Genomic DNA, 22522 nt, shown 5'->3' on the forward strand with positions numbered 1-22522 from the left:
CGTGGGGAAACATAACACCAATTTGTGAGCTCCCACAAATAGCAACAAAATAATGACCGGGTAATCTGTTTTTATCATTAGTTTAGAGATAACCGATGGCATAATCCCGATTTCTCTTACTCCATCATGAATGGCCATGCTGCGACCCTAAATTCTGGAATTCCCTTCTGAAATCTAACACTCTCTCCTTTCAGATAATCCTTAAAATCTACTTTTTTGACCAGGTTTTGATCACCTGTCCTATTGTCACCTTATGTGGTTTGGCGATGCCTGATAATCCTCCTGCGGAAATCCTGGGGTGCTTTGCTTAGGTAAATGCGCGATGTAAATGCAAGTTATATAGAAGGAGCTAATTTAACCAGGCTTTCTTGAGTTAAGATAAAGCACATTCTCTCTCTGCAGATGCTGCTCGACCTGCTGAGTGTTTTCCAGCAGCTACTGTTCTCATTTAACAACTGCAGTCACTGATGTTTAAAAGTGGGGTAAGAAGCAGTGTAAGCTTGATTTAAATAAATACCTAAAAAAAAAACTCTTGTGGGGCTGCAATTTGAATGTGAAAATATTTTATTTGGAAAGTCATAGGAACATAGGAATTAGGAGGTGTAGGCCATTCGGCCCTTTGAGCCTGTTCCTCCATTGGATAAGATCATGGCTGATCGGACTGTGCTTTCAACTCCACTTTCCTGCCTGCCCCCCATAAGCCTCGACCCCCTTGTCTATCAAAAATCTGTCTAAGTCGGCCTTGAATACATTCAATGACCCGGCCTCCACTGCTCTTTGGGGAATGGAATTCCACACACTCATGACCATCAGAGAAAATATATTGCCCAATCTACGTCTTAAAAGAGAGGCCTCTTATTCTTAAAATGTTTTTTGCTAATTTTAGTCGTTCCCACAGGAGGAAATATCCTTCCAATATCCACCCTATTAAGTCCCCTCAGAATCTTATATGTTTAAATAAGTTTACCTCCCATTTGTCTAAATCCCAATGGATATCGGCCCAATCTACTTATCTTACAATCTTTCTTTGTAAGATAAATCCTCCATCCCAGGAATGAGTTAAGTGAACATTCTCTGAACTGCAATTCGAGATGTAGTCTCACTAAAGCCCTGTACAGCTGCAACAAAACTTCCTTTTATATTTCATTCCCCTCACAATAAATGACAACATTCCAATTGCCTTCCTAATCCCTTGCTGCACCTGCATACTAAATATTTGCGATTCATGTACCAAGACACCCACACCCAGGTTTCTGTTATGATGTTGGCAGAAAAAAAACATGGAATATATACACTGAGATATAGGACTTTAAAAAGTCCCAAATTTTATATTTTAAAATGGACACAAACCCCAAAGATGGCTGAGAATGTGCCACTGACAGGAATGACTGCAAGGTGTGTCGCTCAGGAACAATGGAATCCCTCGCTGTGTTTCCAGACAAGATGCATCTAAAAACATCCAAAGACTGATGAGCATCCCATGTAAAGTCAAAGGAATGTAATGGCTAACTCATCTAAAAGACTCTGGGTCTTTTGCCTCCCCAGACCGGCTTGTATATTCCAGGTTGGAATGTATAAAGGGGGTTAAAAGCTAGCTGAGGGAGCTGCCCAAGGATGTCTGTTTGTGTATGCTGTTGGGAAAAGCAAGGAATATGTAAAATTCTCTCTCGACTGTGGAAGTCAACCAGCCTGCAAAAATGGATTGCAGCTGGTAAAACGAACTGAAATACCTCTGCCCAATGATGAAATATCTGAACTGAAGAATCTACTACTTGCATGCAGGAGCCAACTATACTGGAATCAATCTGCAACGGCTGCAACACTTCATCACCCACTGCTTGCAAGTCAAAGACTGTTCTGTATAACTTTTTATTTATATTTACTTACTGTAAATTTTTACTTCTCATCCATATGAATGTAGATGCATGGGTTTTACATTTCGCCTTAACATTTGGGTGTAAATAAACTTACTTTATCTTAACTCAAGAAAGCCTGGTTAAATTGGCTCCTTCTTAAACATAACTATTGGGTCTGGAAAAGGTATCCAATGGAAAGGGAACCTGGTTGGATTAAACCTTTGACAAAGAGTCATCGGACTCGAAACGTTAGCTCTTTTCTCTCCCTACAGATGCTGTCAGACTTGCTGAGATTTTCCAGCATTTTCCCTTTCGTTTCATATTCCAGCATCCGTAGTAATTTGTTTTCATATAGATTAAACCTTTGTTGCTACCAGCAACAGGTGGGCTAAATAAAGACAGAACCAATCACCTCTCCTCACAGGTGTTTGTAACAATTTGGGAAATCCCAGTTGGATGGTGACAAATTGAAGGGTCTCACCCAGATCAACAATTTCACCTGGGGTCGGGCATAACATCCCTCTGTACTACCAAGTTCGGCCATCTCCATTTATTGATCTCTACTTAAAAATATACTGTAAGCAGTCTTACAACACCAGGTTAAAGTCCAATAGGTTTGTTTCCTCAGGAGCAGTGCTCCGAAAGCTGGTGTTTGAAACAAACCTGTTGGACTTTAACCGGGTGTTGTAAGATTTCTTACTGTGCTCACCCCAGTCCAACGCCGGCATCTCCACATCATAAAAATATACTGCCTTTCCATTCTTCCTGCTAAAATGAACAAGCCAGAAAGAGGTATCCTTGATCTGTTGAACTTTTACCTGTGCAGATTTCTGCCGTTTTAAATTCTTTGATGCTGTGCCAAAGCCTTTAACTTCCAGATCCATTTAAAGCTGAAAAATTAAGTCAAATGTCAACAGGAATTTTTTTTAAAAAGAGAGAATATTTTTTAAAAGTTCAATCGTAGACCAGAAAACTATTGGCTAACTCGGGAAGTGAGTGAGCGTCACTACAAAGGTGATGTGACACCTTACTTATGCCTGGAAAGGCTCCTTGTACCAGACCGGGCCTGGTGTCACTCACCTATTGCCGACCAAACGCTCACCTGGCTGCTGTTCCCCGTCAATCAACCGCGTTGTCATGACCACCGCTCGCGCGCGTCAGTCTACACTTCCGGGACCAGCGGGCGCATGCGCAGCAGTGTCTGCAGCGAATCTAGGGCGTGGCAATAGCTGGACCACTGGAGTCAGGATTTCACAGAATCACATTTACAACAAATAAAAATCACATTCAATGGTGTTGGATTTGCTGTTTGCCTAATGCACAGTTGAGGCAGGCATTATATAGAGAACAAGCTCTGGTTAGACTGGAGTAACAGGCTTTAAATAAAGTGGTTCCTGGACTTGCAATGCTTCAAATCGAAAATTCTCATTCTTGTTATTAAATACCTCCATGGCCTTCCACCCCATCCCACCTACTGATCTCTGTATACTTCCTCCAGCCCTATAGCCCTCCAAGATGGTCTACCAATCAGGCCTCAGTATTTTACTTGACTATTGGCAGCGATACCCTCAGACCTGAGGAAGGAGTAGTGAGTAGTGCTCCGAAAGCTAGCGTTTCAAACAAACATGTTGGACTTTAACATGATGTTGTAAGACTTCTTACTGTGCTCTAGATCAGTGCTTCTCAAAGTGTGGTACGCGTACCGGTGCCGGTACGCGAGCCATCGTCTGCCGGTACGAGGAGTGTTTCCAGAAAAGAAAGAGGCAGTAGTGATATTCAACGCCACGGGAGACTGCCGGGATATCTGACTCGGGTTTTTTTTTAATATTTTCATTTTAGTTTTATATTTATTATGGCTACATTTTTCATTTACTCACTCATGTTAAAAGTCATTGCTATACAACTAACGAATGCGATATAATGAACAGCAAAACAGTGAACTGAAAAACGCATGAAACGGTATGGCAACACCATCATGATGATGTGACGTGTAACCTTGACAACCCTGATTTACACGTGTGGAGCAGCAGGTCAGTCAGTTAGTTACCATCAAGAAGTGGAACTGAGAGCATCATACGGATATCTGCGTGTTTGTCATTTGGGACCCCGTCCCAACCCATTGATCTGAAAATGTAAGTACTAATAATCTTAAAGGCCGGTTCACATTATCTATTCCTGTGTAAATTCGAACAACAACAAAACGGAAACCACTGTGGTCGAGATAAAACATTTTTCTCCTTTCCGTCATCAATTGCCACGTTGAGCGGCGGCCAAACAGAGGTCCAGTTTGTCCCGGTTTTTATTGTTTTCAGACGGGGGACTGGGAGGCAGAAGTAAAATCGACCAGATGGCTTGGTCGATTCAATTCGTTCCAAGCTATTTAATGATCATTACATTAAACCCTGGTCAAATGAATAATTTATGGTGAAACTTTTAACTAAGTCTTTTTAAATGTTTTTATAAATTCACTGTTTTTAATATAACTATTGTATGATGTATTTGTATTAGTATCAATTGTATTTCTCCACATAAAATTAATTAAAACAAATACATAAATAAATATTTCTCAGTAAAAGCATTCCCACTGCATTTATTCGGCTTTCATCCTAATATCATAAATTAAGTATATACCCGGGTTATGGAATTTATATTCATTATTTTTATCCCAAATTTACAGATGGCAAAGCGAGGCCCAATGGACATGTTTATCAAACCAAGACATCCGGTTGCTGAACACACAAATAATTCTGAAGCAGATGACAACGATGTAATTGAAACCGAAGTGTTGCCAGCAAAAATAGTTCGTACTAGCTTTACTCGGAAATATGAATCCTCATACATTCAATTCGGTTTTGTAGCCACGAATGATGGGGGACTGCCAAAACCGCAGTGTGTTATTTGTGGAGATGTATACAAATACATCGTACAATAATTATATTAAAAACAGTGAATTTATAAAAACATTTAAAAAGACTTAGTTAAAAGTTTCACCATAAATTATTCATTTGACCAGGGTTTAATGTAATGATCATTAAATAGCTTGGAACGAATTGTATCGACCAAGCCATCTGATCGATTTTACTTCTGCCTCCCAGTCCCCCGTCTGAAAACAATAAAAACCGGGACAAACTGGACCTCTGTTTGGCCGCCGCTCAACGTGGCAATTGATGACGGAAAGGAGAAAAATGTTTTATCTCGACCACAGTGGTTTCCGTTTTGTTGTTGTTCGAATTTACACAGGAATAGATAATATGAACCGGCCTTTAAGATTATTAGTACTTACATTTTCAGATCAATGGGTTGGGACCGGGTCCCAAATGACAAACACGCAGATATCCGTATGATGCTCTCAGTTCCACTTCTTGATGGTAACTAACTGACTGACCTGCTGCTCCACACGTGTAAATCAGGGTTGTCAAGGTCACACGTCACATCATCATGATGGTGTTGCCATACCATTTCATGCGTTTTTCAGTTCACTGTTTTGCTGTTCATTATATCGCATTCGTTAGTTGTATAGCAATGACTTTTAACATGAGTGAGTAAATGAAAAATGTTGCCATAATAAATATAAAACTAAAATGAAAATATTTTTAAAAACCCGAGTCAGATATCCCGGCAGTCTCCCGTGGCGTTGAATATCACTACTGTCTCTTTCTTTTCTGGAAACACTCCACGTACCGGCAGACGATGGCCCGCGTACCGGCACCGGTACACGTACCACACTTTGAGAAGCACTGCTCTAGATCATAAGCTTTAGAATTCCCATGTAGGCTCTGCATCTCTCCTTTTAAGAAAGTCCTTAAAAAGGAACTTTGATGTTGACCACCCGTCTGAATATCTGCTTGTATTGGTACCAGATTTGTTTGATAAAAGTCCATCAAATCTGCCTTACGATGTTAAAAGCAATAAATAAATGCAAGTTTTTGGCCTCAAATTTGGAAAAAAATTACACTAGAAATTTGTATGATCACAGTAAAATGTTCACGTTTTGTCAGTCCTTGCAATCGACAGGGAGCACATAGAGGGTGATCCATTTTGGACTGAGACGAGGAAAAATTTCTTCAAAGTGTCTCCTCCAGAGTTATGGTTGCTCAGTCATTAGTGTATTCAAGACATTGGTCAATAGATTTTTGCATACTAAGGGAATTAAAGAATATATGATAGTGCAGGAAGGCAGAGTTGAAGTAGATGATTAGTCATGATTTTGCTGGGTGGCACAGTGGTTAGCACAGTGCCCAGGATCTGGGTCCGATTCCGACCTTCGGCGACTGTGTGTGGTGTTTGCACATTCTTTGTGTCTGCATGGGTTTTCTCCGGGTGTTCTGGTTTCCTTCCATAGTCCAAAGATGTGCAGGTTAGGTGGATTGAATATGCTAAATTGTCCCGTGGGGTTATTGGGCCTAGGTTAGGGTTCTCTTTCGGAGAGTCGGTGCAGACTTGATGAGTCGTAAGGCCTCCTTCTGGACTGTAGGGATTCTATGATAAGAGGCTCCTATTCCAACTATTTCTTGCACTCCCATTCTTTTAGCTATTAGTTTTTTCACTTGTTCTCTGCTCTGATGAAGAATCAAATTCAAATCACTAATCTGACCTTCCTCTTTGCAGGTAATCATCAATCTCCTGTGTACTTCCAGCAATTTTTCAAATGGAATATGAAGCTAGACTGCATGAGAAACTAACTGTGTCTGGAAGGTGGGCAGATTGGGACTGTAAGATCACCACTGAAATGAATAATTTTGTGGTCTGTGCAATTTCCTTCTGGTGACTTTTAATTTGGGTATGGTTTACTCAAATATTATGCAAGAAATGTTACGTTCTTAAGTAAATTACTACCTAATCTGGTTCGGATTCAACCCGTCCTGCTTGTACAAGTCCCACCTTCCCCAGAATGCGCTCCAATTATCCAAATACCTGAAGCCCTCCCTCCTACACCATTCCTGCAGTCACATATTCAGCTGCACTCTCTCCCTATTCCTAGCCTCGCTATCACATGGCACTGGCAGCAAACCAGAGATGACAACTCTGTCTGTCCTGGCTTTTAACTTCCAGCCTAACTCCCTAAACTTGTTTATTACATCCACACCCCTTTTATAGTGTTCAATTCTGGTTGCCACACTACCAGAAGGATGTGGAGGCTTTAGAGAGGGTGCAGAAGAGATTTACCAGGATGTTGACTGGTATGGAGGGCATTAGCTATGAGGAGAGGTTGAATAAATTTGGTTTGTTCTCACTGGAACGATGGAGGTAGAGGGCTGACCTGATAGAGGTCTACAAAATTATGAGGGGCATAGACAGAGTGGATAGTCAGAGGCTTCCCAGGGTGGAGGGGTCAATTACTAGGGGGCATAGGTTTAAAGTGCGAGGGGCAAGGTTTAGAGGAGATGTATGAGGCAAGTTTTTTTTTTTTTTTTTTTTTTTTACACAGAGGGTAGTGGGTGCCTGAAACTCGCTGCCAGAGGAGGTGGTGGAAGCAGGGACGATAGTGACATTTAAGGGGCATCTTGACAAATACATGAATAGGATGGGAATAGAGGGATACGGACCCAGGAAGTGTAGAAGATTGTAGTTTAGTCGGGCAGCATGGTCGGCCCGGGCTTGGAGGGCCGAAGGGCCTGTTACTGTGCTGTACTTTTCTTTGTTCTTTGTTCTAATACACCAAACATGCCTCACTGAAAAAGCAAGACAATATCCCTGGGTTTTGAGTCCAGCATTTGGTAAAAAGGAAAGTTCTGTGCATATATAGTAATTTAAAGTGTTCAGTTTACTAATTGACCCAAATAATGCAATGCTACATATTTTCTTCAGAGTTTTTAATATAAAAACAATCAAGATCCATATCATACCATAGAACAAATAAATAATGATGTTAACTACAGCATATTTGTATGGTACTTCCGTGTATATTTGGGAAAAAGTTTAAAATTATCTGCTACTGGACTGTGCTTTTAAATAATAAATCACCAGCAACAGATTAATTATTCTGCAAAACCACACAACAATAAGCAAAATGGATCAATGTGATGCACAAAGTACGACCAAACAAAGTCCTTCACCAATTCATTTCCCAAGCTCAACTACTTTATCCGTCTTCTCAACTTCATGGGTTCCTGGGTTTCTGACAAAACTGCAACAGTTTCCGAATCGCCTTCAGTGTCCTCTGTGGAAATGCTGCTCCCAGACTCAATCTCATCAAAAAATGATGATGCACGCGGGTTGCCAGTTATTGGATCAATATTGTCTAGCGAGTCTTGCTCACTATCTGTGGAGGCCTGGTCTTCAGACACCTGTGCCTTTATCTCAATGCCCTGGACACATTCTTTGAGATTCTCAGAGACAAGAGTCAATTCTTCTGGATTTGGGGAAAAAAATACAATCAGATCACAATTCTATGTTTTTAAAATTATATTAAAATATATTTCACTGGGATGAAAACAGCACTGTCATAAGAAGAATTGATTTCTTTTTCATATAATATTTTCTCCTAATCTCCCCTTTAATTCCTACAATACTATCTTTTAAAAAAGAATATTTTAAGCTTTTGCATATATGTACATTTAAAAATATACAGATTGTTCTGGGAACAACAACTTGAATTTATACAGGGCCTTTAACATAGTAAAATGTCCCAAGGTGCTTCACAGGTGCAATATCTGACAAAAGGTGACACTGAGTAACAGAGATAGGACATGTGGCCATATATTTGGTCAAAGATGTGTGCTAAAGAAGAGCTTCAAAGAGAAAAGCTATAAACGTACGTGGAGCTCTCTGACAGGAACTGCTAAGATGTACTTTAGATTAATTTTAATTATAAAATCAATGCTTTACTGCTTAATCACCAATCAATTTACCATCAATAGTAGGGGCCTGTCTCTCTTTCACCAGCTGTCTTAATTGTAGAAGCTGTGTCATAATTTCATTCTTCTGCTCAGAAGCGACGGCGTCGACACTACAGTGAATGCAAAGCAACAAGTCTGAGATGTTAAAGTTAAGCAGGGTTCAAGATATTGTGTGGTACAGCTGTTTAGAATCATAGAATTTACAGTGCAGGAGGCCATTCGGCCCATCAAGACTGCACCGGCTCTTGGAAAGAGCACCCTACCCAAGCCCACATCTTCACTCTATTCTATTCCCATAACCCAGTAACCCCGATCAACACTAAGGGCAATTTTGGACACGAAGGGCAATTTAGCATAGCCAATCCACCTAACCTGCACATCTTTGGACTGAGGGAGGAAACCGGAGCACCCGGAGAAAAACCCACGCACACACGGGGGAGAACGTGCAAACGTGCAGACTCCGCACAGACAGTGTCCCAAGCCGGGAATTGAACCTGGGACCCTGGATCTGTGAAGCAATTGTGCTAACCACTATGCTACCGTGTTGCCGAGAAAATTTTGACTTGCAAACTAAGCGTCATATTATATATTTGCAACTATTAGAAAACTCAAGGCTGCTAGGAATTGGGGTGTTAATTTAAATATTCTAATCTTTTTATCTTTTTGAAAACAACAGTTGGATACTTCGTTGGCACAAATTAATACTTAACTGTGAACAAGTTTCACTCCAGGCAGTTATTAATTTTTGTTTCCGGTGCTTCTTTCTTGGTTCAAACAAAATTTTGTAACTCTGTTATATCTTGTCCAATTTAACAAGTTATTAATGCAGTTAATTGTTTAAAAAAGGCATTCGTTGATTACTCCTAAAAACAACTTAGCGGAAGATAAATACATCAAGTAGCCACAAATAGTTCAAGATAATTGAGGGCTAGCTGCTAGCTTAATACTACCGTGTGGGCATCACAAATAAACAGAATATATCCTCATTTCGAATTCCACTGAACCTGGCCCTGGGTGGAAACAGAAAAAGTTTTGTACTTCAGCTGAATCAATTTTTAACAACTAGCTGCTTAACTGTGAAATGTCACCCATCTTATCTCAAAGGGCCTGGAATAATAATCTTTATTAGTGTCACATGTAGACTTACATTACACTGCAATGAAGTTACTGTGAAAATCCCGTAGTCGCCACACGCCTGTTCGGGTACACTGAGGGAGAATTCAGAATGCCCAATTCACCTAACAAGCAGGTCTTTCGGGACTTGTGGGAGGAAATCGGTGCACCCGGAGGAAACACGGGAAGAACGTGCAGACTCCACACGGACAATAACCCAAGTCGGGAATCGAACCGGAGTTCCTGGTGCTGTGAAGCAACAGTGCTAACCACTGTGCTACCGTGCCGTCAAGCTATAGTGAAAGACAGTCCTGATCTATAGTAACTTTCCAGGACGTAATTCTACCCCAGTTGAAATGTGTTACCTCTCACCTCCACCCAACAGCCAAACTATTGCTTTTCTCCTCCTCTGTGCAACTCCTGTAGCTTTCTCTCTCCTTCTGTTCAACCAGTCTCTGTCCCCCGCCTACTAATCCCAACTCATGACTTTCTTCCTCTGCATGCCCCAACATGTTTTTCTCCCCAGCTGCTCCAACACTTGCGTTTCTCAGCCTGCCCAACCAAACATTACTCTCTGTATAATGTACAGGAAAAAGTAAATAATTTAATGTACATAGAATGATAGAATCTACAGTGCAGAAGGAGGCCATTCGGTCCATCGAGTCTGCACCAGCCCCTGAAAAAAGAACCCTACCTAAGCCGACACCTCCACCCCACCCCTTTTTGGACACGAAGGGAAATTGAATATGGCCAATCCATCTAACTTGCACATCTTTGGACTGTGGGAGGAAACTGGAGCACCCGGAGGAAACCCACGCAGGCATGAGGAGAACATGCAGACTCTGCACAGACAGTGACCCAAGCCGTGAATCAAACCTGGGACCCTGGAGCTGTGAAGTAACTGTGCTAACCATTGTGCTACAAATCAGTTCCTGTATCAGCTGTGTATTAAACAAAGGAAGGATCAGCGTGATTTGCATGTGTTACAATATTGCAAATGTCTGTTCACTCCATATCCTGGGCACTGTTTACATTCCACTGACACAGAATAGATTTATACACAGATTCACACACTGATTTCAGTTCATAGAGTAAAAGTTACTCAGATTCATAGAATGATTATAGCACATTCAGCCTGTGGTGCCTGTGCTGATCATCAGAAGGTACAATTCACCTAGTGCCACTTCCCTCCCTTTTACCCACAGCCCTACAATTTCCATTCACAGTGAAAGCCTACAACTCCCACTTGCTCTCACCTGCCACACTCTCTTGGTTCACCTCGTTTGAGCTCATAGCATAGAGTTGCAACAGCAATTAAGTTTGAGCTAATAAGTACTAATTCATTCAGGAGGTAACCTTTACATGTATCTCAGTGTTCTGGCATTGAGGTCAAATTGGAAGTTATGTTATATCTTCAGATATTTTCTTTGTTGGATAGGATAGGTTAAAGCTGTTATCCTCGCTGTTCATGCTAAGCGGTTACTGATAGCAGACAGAAGGAGCTGCCATAAAAAGGATATCCATGCATGGAATTATAGCTTCACATCAACCGGAGGTGGATAGCTTACCATTTGCTCGCTTACAATAGTTTTAGTACTAAGATTTTCCTACCTAATAACTATCTGTGGGACCTGCCAGGTGGACTGTAGAGTCTTTTCCGATCCTGTACAGTCCTATGTTTCCAATAACTAGGGCACAATGCAGAGTATAAAATGTAACTTTAATAACCAGAGCAATCTTTACTAAACACACAACTTGTTAAGTATTGAGCTTTAGGAAAATGGCAGGGGTTAGGACTTGAAGAGCAATAGTGGACCCAATTAGGCTTCAATTAATCTTGATGGTTAATGAACTGGACTGAGCAAATGGTAGAGGACCTCTCCCCATTCCCCACACTGAACAAATTCCATTTAAATTGCTGATGTGGCAAGCTATAGCCCTTTTAACTTCATGGGGAGGTTATAGATGCAGAATACAGTACAGCAAATATATGAATGAAATTGTAAGTAAGAACAAAGATTTTCATTTAAATGCACCGAGAGATGTGAGAGATGTGGGAGCCAAAAGATGTTGCTGTGGACAAGTGTGATGGCAACCAGGACCAGGAGGGTTGCATACAGTTTTGGGTGAATTGGGATTTCTTCAGGGAAAGCTTGGGGCCAGTGAATGGGCCATTGGTCAGGCAGAAAACATTGCAAAGATAGCCAAGGCAATCTTGGCGATTGACTGTGTATGAGATTTTTAGTTTAGGTTTGGGACTAAAATTACGTACTGTCAAGGGTAGCCTGAAAAAACAATTAGGAAGTTGGTTCAAAATAGGGCCTGTAATGTGGAAGTTATGGTGAGAACCAAACAAGATTGTCTTGTCAAAATTTAAGTCACTCTAACTCATCAACAATTGTCACCACATAGCAACAATCATGATGGCAGAGAAACAAAGCTGCTCATCAATGAACACATATGGAATGGCTTCAGTGTGTATAAACTGATAAAGCGGGGAGCCAACAAATTAACCTTATGGCACACTGGTGATAACTTGTGGACACATGAAGAGGGCATTTTTAAAATTCATTCAAGGGATTTGTGCATCGTTAGCTGGGTCAGCATTTATTTGCCCATCTCTAATTGCCTTTGGACCGAACTGTGGTTTGCTAGGTTATTTCAGAGAGCATTTAGGAGTCAACCACATTGCTGGACATTAGTGAACCAGATGGGTTTTCATTACAATGAACAATAGTTTCATGGTCGTTACTAGACTTTAAGTTCCAGATTTTCATTGAATTCAAATTTCACCATCTGCCATGGTGGGATTTGAACACTGGTCCCCAAAGCATTACTCTGGGTCGCTGGATCACTAGTCTAGTGACAATAACACTATGCCGCCATCTTTGTGGGAAGTCAGGAAGATAGGAATAGAAACTAAAAGGGAACCATGGAAGAAGATGCCACGGAGATGAATCACAGAAGAGAAGAGGAACAGTCAGTCGAATTAAAGTCACCGCGAGGCTAGAGAGGGATAACGTGCTATTTGGCCAATAAGGATGTTTAATACAAAACAAACAAATCTCAGCAGAAGAGCAATAATCACTTACCAGCTGGTGAGTGGATCTAATTCTTTGACTAATGAGTCCAGCATTCTCTCTGTCTGTGCCAAACGTGTCTCCAGTTCAGAAAGCTGAGTTTCTAGTACAAAAGTTTCAAAAATTACTAAAAGGTTACCTGGAGCCTCTTGCAGTCCAAGCCATAATATTATCCGTGGCTCAGTTGGAGAGTTAAGTGCACTATGTTGGGTGACATTTCAGTGCAGAATAACAGAATTATTCGGATACATTAGACCCATTGTGTCTGCACCGACTCTCCATATAAGCGTTATGGTTCAGTGTCAACCCCAGCCGTTGCACATTGTTTGAATAGGAACAATCATCCAAAGCCCTCTGGAATGCCTTGATTGAACATGCCTGGATTGTGGTCAGTCCAAATGGGTTGGGCTGGGGGATTAATAGTTGAGTGTGGTAGTGGGGAGTCCTGTGGGCATTTGGGGGTGGTGAGGAGTCCTGTGGGTGTCTGGGGGAAGTTGGGGAGTCCTGTGGAGGGTTGGGGGAGAGAGAGTCCTGGGTGGGGTTTGGAGAGGGGGGGTAGTCTGGAGTGTGAGGAAAGTCCCGCAACATATTGGGGTGGTAAGTAGGGTGCAGGAAAGTTGGGGCATGCAGGGAGTCTCATGCTAGTGGTCATAGAAGTTCCCTGGGGGGGGGGGTCGGGGCAGAGTTGAGGTGGATAGTGGGGAACTGGTAAGAGTCCTTGGACAGGCTGAGGTATGGTTGAGTGGGGGGTTCTGTGGGGTGTGGCTGACAGGAAGGAGTGCATGTGGGATGGATCAGTACTATTGTTACCCATAAGCTAGAAGCGGTTTTAATTCTTTAACATTTTCTGGATAATTATTGCTGGATGACAGTCAGGGCCATCGGGACTTTACGATTTAAGTCACATTATCAAGTGGCTCCGAGTGCAGCACAATTGCCCAAAAGAAATTTGAACTTCCCATGCAATTTTTGTGCAATCCTTATCTGGAATCTCCTGGGAGGGGGATTCCCCAGTATATCTTTGGGGTAGCCCTGATACACTGCCATGGAGCTCAGGGGTTGTGGGCCACTGTTACTAACGCATGTGACATTGAAATCACAGAATCCCTACAGTGCAGGAAGCCGTTCAACCCATCGAGTGCACATCGACCCTCTGAAAGAGCACTCCACCCAGGCCCAATTCCTATAACCCCGTCTAACCCTTGGACACTAAGGGACAATTTAGCATGGCCAATCTACCTAACCTTGGTACTGATTTCTGCAACATCAAAATTGTACCACAAACATCATCAACTGTCAAATGTAGAAATACTGCATTTTCCACACAATTACCTTTGTTAAATGTATACCTGTATTTTTCCTTTTTTTGTCAACCTCCTTATTTTTCTCATCGCTTCTTCTTTCATTTTCATTAAATTTTACCTGAAAAGCCAGAAAAGAAATTTAAAACTATTATTGATATCACAGTGAGCTCTATATAACCCTCATAATATGGGGTAAGCTATTTTTCCCTCCTATAGGTTGCCTAGATGATTGATTTTTGGAAGCAGTAAATTCTAGACTGCTTTCTAAAACGAAGCAAGCTTTCCACAAGAGCTCATTTTCTAAACTGACGATTCAGTGCAGCCCTCTGCTGAATGAGGTGCTTGCTCGGGTGGGTGTAAAAGCACCCATGGCATTATTTTAAGACAGCCCTCAATTAATAACACCAAAATTGGTCATTCATGTCATTGTTGTTTGTGGGACCTTGCTGTGCACAAATTGGCATCCTTGCGTCGCTTCCGGAAATAATTTACTGGCTATAAAAGACTTTGGAAAGATAAATGTAGGACCTTTTCACCCTATGGTGATGTGGGTTGCCTTACTCAAGTGACAATATTTAAGAATCTTGACACCATCCAGGACAAAGCAGCCCGTTTGATTGGTACCTCAAACCCCACTTTCATCATTCACTCCCTCCACAACTGAGGCACAGTGGAAAGAAAGGGTGTGTACCATCGACAAGTTGCTGGAAAGGCTCCTCTTCCAAACTTGTGACCTCTACCACCTAGAAGGACAAGAGCAGCAGATACATGGGAAACCATCACCTACAAGTTCCCCTCCAAGCCATTCATCAACCTCACTTCGAACTTTATTACTGTTCCTTCATCATCGCTGAGACAAAATCTTGGAACTCCCTTCCTAACAGCACTGTGGATGCCCGTACACCACATGGACTGCAACGGTTCAAGGTGGCAGCTCAACACCACCTTCTCAAGAAATTTGGGATGGGCAACAAATGCTGGTCCAGCCTGTGTAATTATAAATATTAAATTGCCAAATCACTCATACATTATGTTATACTGGAAAAAAAATTACCGACAGCACGGTAGCCTTGTGGATAGCACAATTGCTTCACAGCTCCAGGTTCGATTCCGGCTTGGGTCACTGTCTGTGTGGAGTCTGCACATCCACCCAGTGTGTTCATGGGTTTCCTCCGGGTGCTCCGGTTTCCTCCCAAAGATGTGCAGGTTAGGTGGATTGGCCAAGATAAATTGCCCTTAGTGTCCAAAATTGCCCTGTTGTTGGGCGGGGTTACTGGGTTATGGGGATAAGGTGGAGGTGTTGACCTTGTGTAGGGTGCTCTTTCCAAGACCCGGTGCAGACTCGATGGGCCAAATGGCCTCCTTCTGCACTCGAAATTCTATGATATCTATGATGACTGAAAAGCAAAAAAATGCCCTATACACACAGATCAACATTCTACAATATATTATCATATTGGCAAACAAAACAAATTAGAAAGAGGGAAAATGTCAACACTTTATCAGTGTCAAAGGTGAGCAGCATTCACAAGCATTCTTATAGTATTATTTTATTTATAAAGTGTACTACAGTGAAGTGCTTACCTGCACAAGTTTGTAAACTGCATATATACTTATTCCTATAGCATAAAGTGGCATTAACTGGAAAGCAAATCCTTTGTTTCTGTCTGGAGTCTTCTCGCCAGACATTTCTTTTTGATTTATACTTCTCATCCTGAGATTGGGTGGACCTTTGGGACTATTTGATTGGGTGTGTCTAAGCAAATGCTGGCCTCTTCCAGGAACTGTAATATACCAAATGAAAAGATTTTTTAAAAAGCCATTTAACATGACATGCTGCTCCATATATCTGATTATCCAGCGATAAGATGCACTGACAGAGTCAAGTTCAGCCATACAAAATGATGCATTAGATGAGAATGGTCCAATGTCTAGTAACTGCTCAGAATAAATGTTTCATCAAAATGCATATCTGTTAACAGTGCTGGTGCCTTTCACTATTGCTATATTTCACTTTTTCTGTCATCTTAGAGGCCTATTGGCTTCAGCAGTTAACAGTTACAAAGTGGTGAAAGTTGACAAGGGTAAAAGGAGAAACAAGACAATTTAAAGAGCAGTAATAAGTTACCTGGCTAATTTTATGTTAAAAACAGAAGTGAACTAGGACAGCAATGAAAGGCAGCCGTGTTCCCAGGGGAACCAAGCATAGGTGGGCAACCTTATCAACTGGAAATTTATCAAGGACACCAAATCTCTTTAGTGTGGAGGCATGTTACAACAGCTGCATGAAGCACATAGGATGAAACAGTATACAGCACAGAAACAGGCCATTCGGCCCAACCAGTCCATGCCAGTGTTTATGCTCCACTCAGGCCAAAAGGTATATACAGGACTCCAGACCAGGAGGTAAAACCCACAACATAACTGATGTCAGGAATGGAGAAGGTCAAAACTTAAGAAAAGAAGGCACCTGTATACAAGGCATTTCTTTAATTTGAAAAATAAGACGTGGAGTGTAGCCAATGACTGATTTAGTAAAGCTCAGTAGTTCTGAATTATAGAAAAGGGTACAAGAAGATGTTTAAATGGGAAGTATGAAGACTTGAAATATAATTCAGGAGTATCCCAGAGGAGGAGCCAGAGGCAACAATTACATATAATTAATTCTGACGGCTACTCAGGCATAAACGGGGTAAAAAGAACTCACAATTTACTGTCATTAAACCTATTAACATTATGCAATAAATATATAACCATACAATGTTAATAAAGCAGAAATTCAGACACTGCGAAAATGACAGTAAATCAAAAGTAGGCTTCTAAAACTTTACTGTAAAAAGAAACTAAAGAAGTTGAAGCTCTTTTCATTAGGCAGTATACGAGGCGCTCTAATCATAGAATAGAATCATAGAATCTCTACAATGCAGAAGGAGGGCATTTGGCCCATCGAGTCTGCACCAACCCTCTGAAAGATCACCCTACCTAGACTCACTCCCCCTGCCCTATCCCTGTAACCCCCCATGATCTGTACATCCCTGGACACCAAGGGTAATTTTAGCATGGCCAATTCACCTAACTAGCACATCTTTGGACAGTGGGAGAAAACTGGAGCACCAGGAGGAAACTCACACAGACATGGGGAGAAAGTGCAAACTCCAAGGCACCCAAGGCCAGAATTGAACCCAGGTCCCTATGGAAGGTTTTGTGAGAGTAAATTGGGAGAAGAACTATTTCTACTGGATGGCTAGTTAGTTAACATAGGCTTAAACTTTACAACAATTGCCACATGGAAAGCGGAGAAGCTGGGAACATTTTTTTTAAATTCAGAAGGTTTTTTTGGAAAACAAAATGCAAAAACAGGGCTGATAGCGGAATAAAAGTTTTGAGAAGGTGAGCACTAATCAAAGAGTACCCAGTAATCCCAAATCCTGGGGAGGGCATTATTTGCATTTCAGAGCAGGCATGTCACATTACCAGTATATATCAGTGGCACCCTTCAGCATCTATTCAGATGTCTTAATGGAATTTATACCAGCTCTCAGCACTTCTCATTAGGCCAAGAAAGTAGTCCAGTCTGTCATTCAATTTATTCCACGCAGAGTTAGACAGATTACTGATTGACACACGTGATGGTGGTGGCGGGGATTGGGGCGACGACAGGAAAGTGGAGGTGAAACCCCAACCAGATCAGTCACGATCTCATTGAATGATGGAGCAGGACTGAAGGAATGAATGGCCTACTCCTGTGCCTATGTAGCCTACGGGGGACATAATGAGTAAAATTTCAAAGAGAAACCTGGTGCCCCCTCAGATAATACCAATCTTTATTAGTGCCACAAATAGGCTTACATTAACACTGCAACGAAGTTAGTTTAAAAATCCCCTAGTCAGTGAAGGATGGGGATGGAAATGTAGTGCAGAAGGGGACAGAAGTAAACGGGGTCTTTAGGGACTTTTACGAGGGATTGTACCGGTCGGAACCTCCGAGGGGGAGAGAAAGGATGGAGAGCTTCATGAACAGGCTATGTTTCCCAAGGGTTCAAGAGAGGCTGGTAAAGGGGCTGGGGGCGCCGATAGAGTTGGAGGAGCTAGTCAGGGGGATCGGGCAAATGCAGTCAGGTAAGGCCCCGGGGCCGGACAGGTTCCCGGCAGAATTTTACAAAAAATATGCGGACCTGGTGGGTCCCCTGCTGGTGCGAACTTTCAATGAGGCGTGGGAGGGGGGAGGGGGGCTTTGCCCCCGACGATGTCGCGGGCACTGATCTCTTTGATCCTAAAACGGGATAAGGACCCCTTGCAGTGCGGATCATATAGGCCTATCTCACTCCTTAACGTAGACGCTAAGTTGCTGGCGAAGATCCTGGCTACCAGGATAGAGGATTGTGTGCCAGAGGTAATTCATGAAGATCAGACAGGATTTGTCAAGGGGCGGCAGCTCAACACGAATGTGCGGAGACTGCTCAATGTTATCATGATGCCGGCAGTGGAGGGGGAGGCGGAGATAGTGGTGGCGCTGGACGAAGAGAAAGCGTTTGATAGAGTTGAGTGGGGGTACCTGTGGGAGGTACTGGAGAGGTTTGGATTTGGGGAGGGATTCATCAAATGGGTGAGGCTGCTTTACGCAGCGCCGATGGCGAGTGTAGTCACAAATGGAAGGAGATCGGAGTATTTTAGGCTTTATCGTGGGACCAGGCAGGGGTGTCCCCTGTCCCCCCCTGCTCTTTGCACTGGCGATTGAACCGCTGGCCATGGCGTTGAGGGAGTCAGGGAGGTGGAGGGGTCTGGTGCGGGGTGGGGAGGAGCACCGGGTATCGCTGTATGCGGACGACCTGCTGTTATATGTGACGGACCCAGAGGGGGGAATGCCGGGGGTGATGGAGCTGTTAGCGGAATTTGGGAGCTTCTCAGGCTATAAGCTGAACTTAGGAAAGAGCGAGGTATTTGTAGTGCACCCGGGAGATCAGGAGGAGTGAATTGGGAGGCTCCCCTTCAGGAGGGCAGTGAAGAGTTTCAGGTACCTGGGGGTGCAGGTGGCCAGGAGTTGGGGGGCTCTTCATAAGCTTAACTTCACCAGACTAGTAGAACAGATGGAGGAGGAATTTAAAAGGTGGGACATGGTGCCGCTATCGCTGGCAGGCAGAATGCAATCCGTGAAAATGACGGTTCTCCCGAGGTTCATGTTCCTCTTCCAGTGCTTGCCCATCTTTATCCCTAGGGCCTTTTTTAAAAGGGTGACCAGCAGCATCATGGGATTTGTTTGGGCGCATGGCACCCCGAGGGTGAAGAGGGTCTTCTTGGAGCGGAGTAGAGATGAGGGGGGGCTGGCGGTGCCCAACCTCTCGGGGTACTACTGGGCGGCCAACGTGTCGATGGTACGTAAGTGGGTGATGGAGGGGGAGGGGGCAGCATGGAAACGGATGGAGAGAGCGTCCTGTGGGGGATACAAGCCTGGGGTCCCTGGAAACGGCGCCGTGGCCGCTCCCTCCCACGAGGTATACCACGAGTCCGATGGTGGCGGCTACCCTCAAGATTTGGGGGCAGTGGAGGCGACATAGGGGAGAAGTGGGGGGCTCAATGGAGGCTCCGTTAAGGGGGAACCATAGGTTCGTCCCGGGGAACATGGATGGGGGATTTTGGGGATGGTATAGAGCAGACATTAGACAGCTGAGGGACCTGTTTATCGACGGAAGGTTTGCGAGCTTGGGGGAGTTGGAGGAGAAATTTGGGCTCCCGCCGGGAAACATGTTTAGATATCTGCAGGTAAGGCATTTGCTAGACGGCAGGTGGAGGGATTCCCTGCGCTCCCCGCGAGGGGGGTGAGTGACAGGGTGCTCTCGGGGGTCTGGGTCGGGGAGGGGAAGATATCCGATATCTACAAGCTTATGCAGGAGGTGGAAGAGGCGTCAGTAGAGGAGCTGAAAACGAAGTGGGAGGGGGAACTGGGGGAACAGATCAAAGACGGGACACGGGCTGATGCCCTGGAGAGGGTAAATTCTTCCTCCTCGTGTGCGCGGCTTAGCCTCATCCAATTCAAGGTGCTGCATAGGGCCCACATGACTGGGACGAGGATGAGTAGGTTCTTTGGGGGTGAAGATAGGTGTGTCAGGTGCTCGGGGAGTCCAGCGAACCATGCCCATATGTTCTGGGCATGCCCGGCATTGGAGGAGTTCTGGAAGGGGGTGGCGAGGACAGTGTCAAGGGTGGTGGGATCCAGGGTCAAGCCAGGATGGGGACTCGCGATCTTTGGGGTTGGGGTAGAGCCGGGAGTGCAGGAGGCGAAAGAGGCCGGTGTGCTGGCCTTTGCGTCCCTAGTAGCCCGGCGAAGGATTTTGCTACAGTGGAAGGACGCGAGGCCCCCAAGCGTGGAGACCTGGATCAATGACATGGCGGGCTTCATTAAGCTTGAGAAGGTTAAATTCGCCCTGAGAGGATCGGTGCAAGGGTTCTTTAAACGGTGGCAACCTTTCCTCGACTTTCTGGCTCAACGATAGGGTACTGGGACAGTAGCAGCAGCATCCCGGGGGGGGGAGAAACGTTGATTATGTTTGCTTATTTTATTTAAATTTGATTTATTTAATTTTAATTTATGGTTAAGTTCACTTGTTGGGGGGGGGGGGGGGGGGTGGGGGGGGGGAGTGTGATACATGTGATGTTACGGTATGGGGGGAATTGTGGGTGTTATGGGGCTGTTAGTTGCATATTACTGCTTGTTGCTATACTTGTTATATTTTTATATTTTCTGTAAAAAATTTCAATAAAAATTATTTATAAAAAAAAAATCCCCAAAGTCGTCACAATCTGGCACCTGTTCAAGTACACTGAAGGAGAATTCAGAATGCCCAATACACTTTGGTTAAGATCTGTCCATGGTCCACTCTATCTGAATTTAAAGGACCAGTCTAAACTGGATGCAAGCCTGGCAGAACCCCAAATTCCAGGTTGTCATGAGTGGGAAAATAGCCTTCCTGTACCGTCCAACCCTAGAATTTCTTACGAACATACAATTTAATAAGAGCAGGAGTAGGCCATTTTGAACCCAGAGGCTGGGTCGTTAAGTGTGTTCAAGGCTGAGATGGGACAGATTTTTAATCAGTAAGGGAATAAGGCAGGGAAGTGGAGTTTAGGATTATCATATCAGATCAGTCATGATCTCATTGAATGGTGAAGGAGACTCACTGGGCCAAATGACCTACTTCTGCTCGTCTGTGTTATGGTCTCTGGGGGGTTAACCCTACAACTTCATGTGCACATTTATTTGAATTAAATTTTCACACATCAAACACTAGGTGCTTACACTTTAGCCAGATAAAATAAAAACTAAAAAGGTCACAAAATGAATCTTTAGACTTGGACAGGAGTTAGCCAGTTGAACAAAGACAAATGATAAATTAAAATGTATTGCGAGAAAGAAAACAAATTGAATTGGTTGGGACATATATTGACGATCACAGTGAAGCAGCCTGTAATAGGGTGATTTTCTGCTTTTATCACTGCAACTAGGGACTAAATTGTTGCTAGCTAATTATCTGGAAACCCTATCTATAACATATTTACAAAGATAGTCAAAGCTCAAGGGAGCAATGATGCCAGGTGTTCCTGAGAGAGAGAACTTTACCCATCCCTACATTAGGCTGTTATAACACAAACACCTATCTGGCAGGCATAGCTCAGTTGATAACACTCTACTCATTTGAGTTAGAAGGTTTTGGGTTCAGTACGCAGTCCACACTGGGGACAAAATCTAGGCTGACACTCAACAAATGCAGTGCGAAGGGAAAGCTACAACGGCTGTCTTTCCAACGAGAAACGTCCCCATCTAGTAATCTCTCAGGTGGATGTAAAATATTCCTTGGACCAATTCGAAGAGCAGCAAGGAAGTTTTCCCGTGTCCCCTCTGGCCTCACAGCTGGTGAGGCCTCCCCCTGCCTGACACCCAGTGTCTGGGACTTCAATGGGTGCTCCCACCCAACTTGCCGATCAGTGCATGTACCCTTTGGTCAGTCACTGTCTATAGTGAGCAGTTAGTGTCCGTACTCGGGTCTGCTGCTCAGTGTCCGTGACCCCCCCCCCACCCCACCCCACCACAAAACAACACCTTCCCTTCCTACCTGCCGGGCGGTGAGCCGCTGACCGTGCCGCGGCCTCCCTCTCGCCGCCTGCTCCCCATGGGAAGAGCTTTGGAACGAGCACAAAGACACAGAGGAAGAGGCCGAGAGCCAGGGCTGCCTGCTGACCCAGCGACATAGTCAGTGTGCCCGCTCCTGCAGCCGCCGCCGCCGCCGCTTCCCCTCCCCCTCCTACGGATCACCACCCGCGGCCGCCGCACCAAC

General features: G+C 43.8%; 2 protein-coding genes across 9 annotated transcripts in view; both read right to left on the reverse strand.

The window, feature by feature from the left end:
• caps2 (calcyphosine 2) overlaps positions 1-3536 on the reverse strand; it is a 61286-nt gene extending 57750 nt beyond the window's left edge. For 4 of the 7 annotated variants that reach the window (XM_038780897.1, XM_038780896.1, XM_038780895.1 and 1 more), the window contains exons 1-2: positions 2959-3035; positions 2675-2746 (exon numbers count right to left, since the gene is read on the reverse strand). In XM_038780897.1, coding sequence (XP_038636825.1) covers positions 2675-2740 — 66 coding nt within the window. In that variant the 5' untranslated portion in view covers positions 2741-2746; positions 2959-3035. Of the gene's footprint in view, positions 1-2674; positions 2747-2936; positions 3042-3518 lie in introns of those variants that run through there. The other 3 variants (XM_038780894.1, XM_038780893.1, XM_038780898.1) reach the window with 3 other exon arrangements.
• Positions 3537-7654: 4118 nt separating this feature from the next.
• ccdc107 (coiled-coil domain containing 107) lies at positions 7655-22520 on the reverse strand. Of its 2 annotated transcripts, none has more exons than XM_038780502.1 (6): positions 22301-22520; positions 15777-15976; positions 14238-14310; positions 12901-12991; positions 8708-8805; positions 7655-8205 (listed from the first exon to the last, which is right to left on the reverse strand). In XM_038780502.1, exons 1-6 carry the CDS (start codon positions 22434-22436, stop codon positions 7934-7936), a joined length of 870 nt encoding a protein of 289 aa, XP_038636430.1. In that variant the 5' UTR covers positions 22437-22520; the 3' UTR covers positions 7655-7933. The 2 variants fall into 2 exon arrangements, with proteins under 2 accessions (XP_038636430.1, XP_038636429.1); XM_038780501.1 differs by having other exon boundaries at positions 7655-8208.
• Positions 22521-22522: the final 2 nt, after the last annotated feature.

This window comes from Scyliorhinus canicula, chromosome 20, assembly GCF_902713615.1.
Source record: "Scyliorhinus canicula chromosome 20, sScyCan1.1, whole genome shotgun sequence".
NCBI lineage: Eukaryota > Metazoa > Chordata > Chondrichthyes > Carcharhiniformes > Scyliorhinidae > Scyliorhinus > Scyliorhinus canicula.